This window comes from Camellia sinensis, chromosome 15, assembly GCF_055761805.1.
Source record: "Camellia sinensis isolate YWXY chromosome 15, ASM5576180v1, whole genome shotgun sequence".
Classification (NCBI taxonomy): domain Eukaryota; kingdom Viridiplantae; phylum Streptophyta; class Magnoliopsida; order Ericales; family Theaceae; genus Camellia; species Camellia sinensis.
Genome location: NC_138975.1, coordinates 140,270,553 through 140,280,530, shown reverse-complemented (window position 1 = coordinate 140,280,530; position 9,978 = coordinate 140,270,553). Strand labels below are relative to the sequence as shown.

General features: G+C 35.4%; 1 protein-coding gene across 1 annotated transcript; it reads left to right on the top strand.

Moving 5' to 3' along the window:
* Positions 1 to 717: 717 nt before the first annotated feature.
* Positions 718 to 2,422, top strand: LOC145813344 (uncharacterized). The gene is made up of 3 exons (XM_082908628.1): positions 718 to 853; positions 1,354 to 1,595; positions 1,703 to 2,422. The coding sequence occupies exons 1-3, from the start codon at positions 718 to 720 to the stop codon at positions 2,420 to 2,422; spliced, it is 1,098 nt and encodes a 365-aa protein (XP_082764754.1).
* The last annotated feature ends 7,556 nt before the right edge of the window (positions 2,423 to 9,978 follow it).

The window sequence follows — 9,978 nt, the reverse complement described above, 5'->3', positions numbered from 1 at the left end:
TAACACTCTTCACTTGGTCTAATAATCGAGGTGGCAACGCTTTGGTTCGGGAGAGATTGGACCGTGGGTTAGCTAATGATGCTTGGCAACTCTTGTTTCCCCATGCAAAGGTTTATCCTATGGCTTGCACATCCTCCGATCATCTACCTATTTGTGTTGACCTTTGTCGGGCTAAGGAACAATGTCAATCTCATGCTAGTGGTCATCGCATGTATCGGTTCAAAGCTATGTGGTTATGGAATGCAAGTTGTGAGCAAGTAGTTGTCGATAATTGGCTGCCCCCTCCTACTGCGGATGTTCGAAGTTTGGTTTCTAATATTTCACATGTAAGTTCTTCGTTGAGACGGTGGGAACGTAATGTGTTTGGGTGTGTCAAGCGGCAGTTGAAGGAGAAAACCGATCACCTATAACGGTTGCTTACGCTGAGTTCCAATTTTCCAGAAGATGTCGCAGAAGTGTGTAAGCTACGATGTGATATTGATGAGATTTTAGAACGGGAATCTATTTTTTGGGGTCAACGTGCTCGAGCTAATTGGCTAAAGGATGGGGACCGTAATACTTCTTTTTTTTCATTCTAAGGCCACCCAACGTCATAAGAAGAAAAAGATTGATGGGATTGTTGATCCTAATGGAATTTGGCAGGAGGATCAAAAAGTGGTGGAGGACAACTATGTGAATTACTTTTAGGAGTTATTTTCGACAGGTGAGGGACTGAATATGGGCCCAGTTTTGCAGTTGATTCAGGTGAGAGTTTCAGATCGTAGTGCATCTCAACTGAATAGATCTTTTTCTGAAGTTGAGGTCCATCATGCGCTTTTCCAAATGCATCCAACGAAGGCTCCCGAGCTCGATGGTAAGCCTGTTTTATTTTTCCAAAAATTTTGGCAAGTGGTGGGTCTTAGTGTGAGTACTGCGGTGCTTGGGTGTTGAATGGGGTTGATGAGATTTCACAAATTAATCATACTTTTATTGTGTTGATTCCTAAAATTAAGAATCCCAAGCTAATGTCAGAATTTCAGCAAATTAGTTTGTGTAATGTTGTCTATAAGATAATTGCAAAAGTGTTGGCCAATCGTCTTAAAGATATGTTGCCATCTGTTATTTCAGACACTCAAAGTGCTTTTATACCATGCCGTTTGATTACAAATAATGCGTTGGTGGCCTTTGAAGTGTTCCATTTTCTTAAGAACAAGAGGGCGGGAAAAGATGGATGTCTTGCGTTGAAACTTGACATGAGTAAAGCTTATGACTGAGTGGAATGGCCATTTCTTAATCAAATCATGCTCCAGTTAGGCTTTCCGCAACGGTTCGTGCAACTACTCATGAATTGTGTGTCGTCAGTATCTTTTTCAGTGCTTGTTAATGGGAAGCCTTCAAGAATGTTTCACCCGACAAGGGGCCTCCGCCATGGGGATCCACTTTCGCCATATTTGTTCACTATTTGTGTGGAAGGAATGTCGATGCTCCTCGCCTATGCTATGGCAGATAACCAGTTGTCGGGGATTTCAATTTGCCGGGGTAGTCCACGCTTGTTGCATTTGTTTTTTTTGCAGATGACAATCTTCTATTTGCGGCTGCTAAGGAAACTGAGGCCGGTGTGCTGCGAGATATCCTCCAAAAGTATGAGCAAGCATCGGGGTAGAAAATTAATTTCCAAAAACCTGTTGTTTGTTTTAGTAAAAATACGACCTTGGCTACTCAGCAAGTGGTGACATCCATTCTTGGGGTGGGTTTGTTGGCACCTTATGGGAAGTATTTGGGGTTACCGTATTGTATAGGGCATTCTAAGGGAGCAGTTTTGGGGTTTGTTAAGAAGCGTGTATGGAATCGATTAAATGGTTGGAAGGAAAAATCTTTATCGGTTGCGGGTAGAGAGGTACTCATTAAGTCTGTTACTCAAGCAATACCCACTTATATTATGTCTTGTTTTTGTCTTCCTGATGGAGTGTGTCATGAAATTGATTCTATGGTATGCAACTTTTGGTGGGGACAAAAAGAGGAAGCTCTTAAAATTCATTGGACTAGATGGAAACAATTGTGCAAGTCTAAATTGCATGGAGGTATGGGGTTTCGATGCCTTCAACAGTTTAATTTGGCTTTGTTGGCCAAACAGTGTTGGCGATTAGTGCAGCGGCCTCAATCGTTGGTTATGAGGGTATTCAAGGCTAGGTACTTTCCTCTAACTTCATTTCTTGATGCATTGGTAGGGAGCAGCCCATCTTTCACCTTGAGGAGTATAGTCGGATCTCAAAGTTTATTAAATGCCGGGCTAAGATGGCGAGTTGGGAATGGTGCGAGCATTTCGGTTAAGCATGATAAATGGGTTCCACGGCCTCACTCTTTTAAGGTAATTTTGCCACCTTCAACTCTTTCGGACGATGCGACGGTTAGTGTATTGATTGATTCCGAGAAGAGTGTCTAGCATGATGAGATGCTTACTCAAAAATTTTTGGGAATGGATGTGGAGGCTATTCGATGCATTCCTATTTGTCCAACGTTACCTTCGGATAAATTGGTCTAGCATTTTTCACGAAATGGAGAGTTTTCAGTGCGCTTGGCGTATCATTTGTGTGTGGATATGGGCTCTTTGGATGGTCAAGCTGCTACCTCCAATGATGGCAAGTCGCATAGGCAGTTCTGGCGAGCTCTATGGCAGCTTCATCTTCCAAATAAACACAAGATTTTTGGATGGAAATGTGTCTTGGGTTGCTAGCCGTAAGGGCAAATTTGCGGAAACGACATATCGTCAATATGGATTTATGTGCAGGGTGTGGAGTTAAGTCTGAAACCATAGGCCATTGTTTTCACAACTGTTGGTTTGCAATGAATGTTTGGATGTCGAGCTCACTACATATGATTATCAATTCTACTTTTGTTACCAATTTTTTTGAGTGGGTTTGTAATCTCATGGCCAAGACTGATCTAGAGCACATGAAGTTATTTATTACTATATGTTGGTGCCTATGGAATAATAGGAACTCAATTATCTTCGAAAATAAATCAAGGACTGTGGAGGAGGTTGTTTTTTTCGCGGTGAACTATGTATCAGAATATGATCAAGCTCAACATTGCAGCCAACTTCCTGCGGCCTAGGTGCGGCTACGAAGGTGGGTTGTGCCAAGTGAGGGTGTCTTTAAACTGAATTTTGATGGCTCCGTTAGAAAGGCCCAAGCCGGTGCTGGTATTGGGATTATTATTCGGGACTGTCCTGGGGCAATCATTGCTTCTATGGTTGAGCGAATCCCGTATATGGAGGATGTTGATTGTGTGGAAGCTTTGGGTGCGATCAAAGCCCTTCAATTGGGATGTGATTTGGGTTTGGGTCATATTCATCTTGAAGGTGATTCTCAAAATGTGGTGACTGCAATCCAAGGCAAGGAGGATAATTTATTGTGCTATGGTCATTCAGTGGGTGTGGCTCAGGCGCTTCTTTTGCTCTTTCATTCTTCATCGGTTTCGCATGTTTGTAGAGATGGCAATTCGGTGGCTCATTGTTTAAGTAGGCTAGCCTTTGATTTTGCTTCACCACGAGTTTGGATGGAGGAGGTTCCTCCCTCTTTAACGGTGTTGGTGGTGTCTGAGGCTCCTTCTTCTATGTAATTGTTTATCCTATCTTAAAAAAAAAAAAAAAAAAAGTATTGGTCTGACACAATAACAATTCAATTCTGTAAGCTCAACTTGAGCTCAACGCTCAAATTTGACTAATTTTTAGTGAGCTAAGATCAAACATCTTATATCTTGACTAGATTCAAATTGACTCATTTACAATCCTAAATAGTACTGCATTGTGAAAGATGTGGGAATAGTGAAAGAAATTGTTAGCAATCCATCATATGAAACATTGTCAAGCAGACAAAGCATGTATCTCACTGACAGTTCACTAGGATGGAACCTTTGTAGGCCATTACGCCTTTTTTCTTTTGCCACAGACAAATGTGCATTTATATATGCCATTATGCTCATTGCTTACAACCTTTCTTTTTTTTTTTTTTTTTTTTTTTGGCACTCCCATGCATAAAAATCACCTAACTCAAATGTTGTCCTAAAAATCTGTGTAAAACTGATTATGTCCATTAATTCTCGAATTTTTTTTATTAATTTCTATGATTAACGCATGACATTGTTTGTATAGTATTCTTTATAAATAAATAATTACAAAATATATTATGAATTTGTTCTTATAAATAAGGCTACAAGAACATTTCCAAGAGCTCACCTATTTTAAATTTTTAGATACTTTAGAAAGTGAAATTCCAAAATTAATCTCAAACGGCCTCTTGAAAAGACTCCAAAATTTGTCAAGTGCTACCATCATTATTCATCCCTTAAAAATATAAAATTAATTTTTCTCTCATCTCTCTCACTTTCTAATGCAATTGTCATATCACGTTTTTTTTTTTTTAAGGAAAAAAAAAAAAAAAGTTTCATTGAAAAAGACTAATAATAAAATATTTAAATAGAAAGAGAAAAAATATGAAGCATTATGGATAAACTAGTTGAAAAAGTAACACCCTAAACTACGGAATGCACTTTTTAATGAATTTTAAACAAAAAATAAGGAATTGTTGGAGATGCTCTAAGCATGATTATTAGTGAATTTTGGGGAGAGTTTCATTTGTTTGTATGTTCCATATTCGCCGCATTCTTAGACTCATCATACAACTTCGTGTTCGCAAAATTCTACCTTTATTCACATACCTACGCACATCAAGTTAACAATTTTGCATCAAACACAAAAAATAATAATAAATACAACATAGAATACATACGAATGGTTAGGATTTTAGATTTCATATTTAATTCTGTAAACAATTTTTGTACACAGTACGGTTCAGACGGTTTGAGAGTAAAATTACAAACTGAATGATGGGTTAGCAGATTAAAGAATTGACAAATTGTGGTTTGGACAGTTTTTAACGGATTAGCAGATTGAAGAATATTTTAATTAATTATCATATATTTACATAATATATAACATTAATTTGTATAATATTTTTTAGATATATAACACAAAGTAATTTTACATAATATGTGTTATATATATAACTACTAATTTGTAATAAATTTTATATCTTAAATATCTCTTACACTCATTTTTATATTGATATTTTATTGAAAGTTAAAAAATATATATGTATTAACTATAGTGGAGCGGAGCGGTTCGGTTGACGGATTATAAATTATAAATTTTAAACAATGGTTGACGGTGTAAATTGATGCGAATCAATACGATTTTAACGAATTGAACGATATTTTACACAACTCTAAACTCGATTAGCATGAAAATAGATTGAAACATCAAGAGTCAGCAGTCTCTTTATGCATAATGTGTAGAATATCTATAACGGAATGGAGAGAGAGAGAGAGAGAGAGAGAGAGAGAGAGAGAGATCACTATTGAGAAGGACAGTGATTGGATGATGATCCTAAATGAATGAGATGTAAGATTTTTTTTTTCCCCCTCTAAAACCCCAAAACCATGAAGGTTGAAATGGGTGAATGAATCAATGAAAGAAAGACAGTGTAGAGGTGTTGAAAGCGACCCATAACTTGGTCAATAGACAATGTGCTGTCGCACACAGTCTTAAGGTACAATCAGGAAATGCCTCTTGGCCAAGGGGCAATCTGCAAAAAAAAGTTAAAGGGCCAATACGAAAAGATGAGGCAGCTTCTGTCTCTCTCTCTCTCTCTCTCTCTTTCTCTCTTGTCAATTGTATATAATTGTGTGTACCTTTTAATGTTTCAAATTTCATTACACAATTTTTTGTTTTTGAAAGTAAATACGGATAGTTTAAAATTTCTCACTTTTTTCTCACACGGTGATAATTAGGTTGGAGTTGAATTGTCACAAAATATTTTTAAGTTTTTTCTGCACATCCATATATCTTATGTGATTTTTTTTATCATTAGACATACAGATAAATCATCTCTTGTCTTCTAACTACTTAAAAGAGATGGGCTAATTTTGTGTAAAATTTTTCGCTACGTCATTGATTGAGAACAACACATGGATAATTGTGTTTCGTTGTATGAGGTTGCTAATTTTAGTTAATGATTGGAATAATTTGACACAAAATGTAAAATTTAAGGGAAAAAATCAATCCGATTAATATTATAAAGATCAAATTGACATAAAGATTAAAGTACAAAAACCACCACCCATATAATTTGCTCTAAAAGATACCAAATAAATACAAACACATAGATTTATGAAAATGTTAGGGAAATAGGTGGTTGGATAATATTTATCTACATGCATATGGTATTCAATTTGAATTATATAAGCATAATTGTTGGAAGGAGTTGTGACATTTTGATTTGTCATGGAGTGGTTACATGAGCATTATTGTTGGAAGGAGTTGTGACATTTTGATTTGTCATGGAGTGGTTACATGGCACACTAGTGTAATTGCACTAGACCAAAATTTAAATAAATTAAGAAATAGAAAAAAGGAATAAATTCAAAAACACAATGAACAAATGATCAAATAGGTCACAGAATATCTATCAGAATCAGACAATAAAAAACCAAAGTGAAGAAAAGAATAAACCAACGTGAACTTGGGCTTGGCCCAATTATGTTGGAACTTGGAAAGGGACAATTGGGCCAATCATGTTATGGGTTTTAATTATTGTGGTGGTAGGGTGGTTGTGGGTGGAGATGGAGAAAAAAGAAAATGACTAAAAAGGACTGGAAGAAAAGAGAAATGATGTGAGTGTAATTTTGTCATTTTACCTCTTTCGTCAACTCGGTTAGGTTCAAAAAAAAGAAGTCTACATAATTTATCTAATAAGAAAAAAAGACAAAATTTTGATTTCTTCACACCTCCCATATAAAATTTTTAAGTCCTTGATTCAGATGTAGATTGACTTTTTGACTTTTTAGTTTTTTTGACTATTTTAACTTATAGCTAAAAAGCCTCATTTGAGATAGGTTTTTTTATTTTTTTTATTTTGTGAGAAAAAAAATAAAATGATTATGGATTAGATGTGACATTTTCTCTTATTTGACTAAAATAACCTATTTTGTTTTATATGACTATTTTAGCCTAAGTGATCTTCCCAAACGGACCTTAATTATTTTATTTTGTTTACTTTTATTTATATTTGTCTTTTCTTTTTCTTTTTTTTTTTCTTTTTTATAGTACATCAAGGCTTCAACAGCTTTTGTAAGAATAAATGTTGTTAACATGTCACATTTTATAAAGAAAAATGTTTGTTCTGCAATTAAATAATCTTATGTTGAATGATAACCACTGAATTTTTGGACATAATTGCCAAAACCAAATCGTTCTTCTCCCACCCCATTTAGCCAAATCCTTCTTCTCCCACCCCATTTAGCCACTACCCTCCACAACTAGCCAACAAATTCAACCAAGTCAGTAGTGACCTCTTCTAGTCACCGCCTCTTGTGGTTGGCAATCACTTTTCACTTACGACAACCACTTTCAACCGTTTTCGATTACTACCATTGAGTATATCACCTCTAACAATCGGTCCCATATCTGACAGTCGACAAACACCTTCACCTTTCTTCTTCAACTATAGGCAACTACTAATTTTTTTTAAAAAAAAAATAAACAATGTTAACCCACTTTTATTAGGTGAGAGGAGACACAAAATGATCCATGTAGTCCGTTTTGCACTTCATCATTAAAATATAAATAATGGCCGCAACACATTAGAAGAATATGAAATTTCAATACAAATTTCTAGTCTTGTAAATGAACAAATTCCCCCAACATAGAATCTCTGGTGGGGGGTGGAGGTGAGTAGATGAATATGGAGAAGGTGTAACATTTTCGTGTAGAGCATTTTGTTTTGTACTAACATATAAATAGGAATTAGGAAATGTTACTGTCTCAGAAGGAGAAGTGTCATAGCAGAGCAGAGCAGAGGTTAGAGTGATTACTGTCTGGTCGACTTTCTTCTTCCCATGCAACGAATGCTCTCTTACATTTGATCTTCTGACATCACCCTGTTTCCCTACTCTCTCCCTCGCTCGCTCTCTCTCTCTAACACACACAAACAAAATCTGATATCAAATAATGCATATATTGGGATTTGAGAGAGAGAGAGAGAGAGAGAGAGAGGTGCAAGAGGTACTTCTGTATTTTATGGGTGCAGGCTTTTTGAAGACACTTTTGTTGAACTTTCTAGCTTGAAATAAAGGGAAATGATTCTCTTATAAAGTTAGTCAAAATGTAACTGTGATACACAATATTGCAAGTACTACTATGGCCTTGAAACTCATACTTCTCAAGTTTTTTTTTTCTTTTTTTTTTACTAAATAGAAGTTTCAAACTCAAATTCAGGTTGAAGGGTAATTCAGGCCAAGTTTAGCATACACAAAATAATTCATCTTTTTATTTTTTTTTCATCACATCACCTCTCTATTTTTCTGCACATCTTTTCATAAAAAGGCAAAAAGTACACTTATTTAGGTCATCCCAAATAATCAGTTGAAGTCATATTTTTTAAACAGAATAAAGTTTTGTTTTTAGAATATGACTTGAATATGACTTTATGAAACAACTTCGGTTTGGAAATAAATTTAAAATTGCTTAAGTTTGGAGTTTTCTAATTTAAAACAACTTGAATGCTTCTTTTTTTTTATAATTATCTTGTAATTGAGAGATGATGGATAGTGTAATTACACTCTCAATCTATTTCTAAGGGTGTCAGTTGATTTCTTTCGCACTTAATAAATTTTTTTCAGTGTGTTAATATTATTTGAAATATCAATATATACATAATATTTATTAGTATTGAATAAATTTATGTTATTAGAACAATTTTAGTCCAATTTAAAAGCCAATTCAGAATAAATATACCCCAATACTAACACATTGAACTCTGAAACACATTCGCTCTTTTTTAGTTTTAAGTCAGAAAACCCCAACTTCATCTTTGATCAACCACAAATATGGTGGGAGGAGTGGTGAAGTATGAATAAAGGAAGCCTGCTATTATGCTGTGTGTAGCCAGGTTTCAATCAAGAAAGTATGCTGCTGGTATGTTGCTTCTATGCTGCTGCTGGTCTGGCTGTAGGGGTTGGTTGAATGTGTAGCAGGATTCCCAAAGGGTTGTAGTGTATCAGGATCCCCTTATACTGCTCTGTCCTTTGCTCTTTCTTTTTATCTTTTCTCTTTGTCTCCTCTATTGGTTTCTCACCAATTTAGGGTCTTGTACTTTTTACTCTTCTCTCTTTGTTGATGTAAGTTTTGTATGTTATACTTTCTTCATCAATAAAGTTATCTTTTTGTTGATAAAAAAAAATATGGCGGGAGGAGAGAGATAGAGGAAGAATTCAATCCCAATTGAAAAGAGTACGTAATGCTTACAAAGTGTTCGATGAAATGGGTGTAAAAGATATTGTGGGCTTAGATGCTTGGATTGCTTAGTTGGCTCTGAATCTTTTGCTACCTTTTTTCTTTTGGGCATTACGGAGATGGGTTCTGACAGTTGGGTAGGGCACGAGCATCTCAATGATAATGTTAAATTTGTATATTAAAGTACGTGTTATACAATAAAAAGGTGTAAAAAGTGAAAATTATTTGTGTGTTAAATGTTTATTAATTTAGAGAAGAGATGGGCATGATATAGTAAAAGTTTTTGTTAAGGTGTATGTTAGGTAGATGTGAGACCCACCCAAACATATAATAAAATAATTATAATTTATTTTTTAAAACTATGGAAGCCATTAAAAAAAGGGAAAAAAGAGAGGGTTATAGTAGCCCCTAACAACAGCTCACCTTCCTCTATGTCTCTCTCACTTTTCTCTCTCTTGCTCTGCTAAATGAATGATAGTAGTTAGCAAGTGTTGTATGAAACTTCAACTTCTGCAGTTGCTAACAACTTTAGCAAATCCATTGGAAACGAAAAAGAGAGGACCGAAGTGTAACATATATATATATATATTACTGATTATGGAGACATAATTTTTAAATGACAATACGTGGCTGAGGTGGCACCGAAG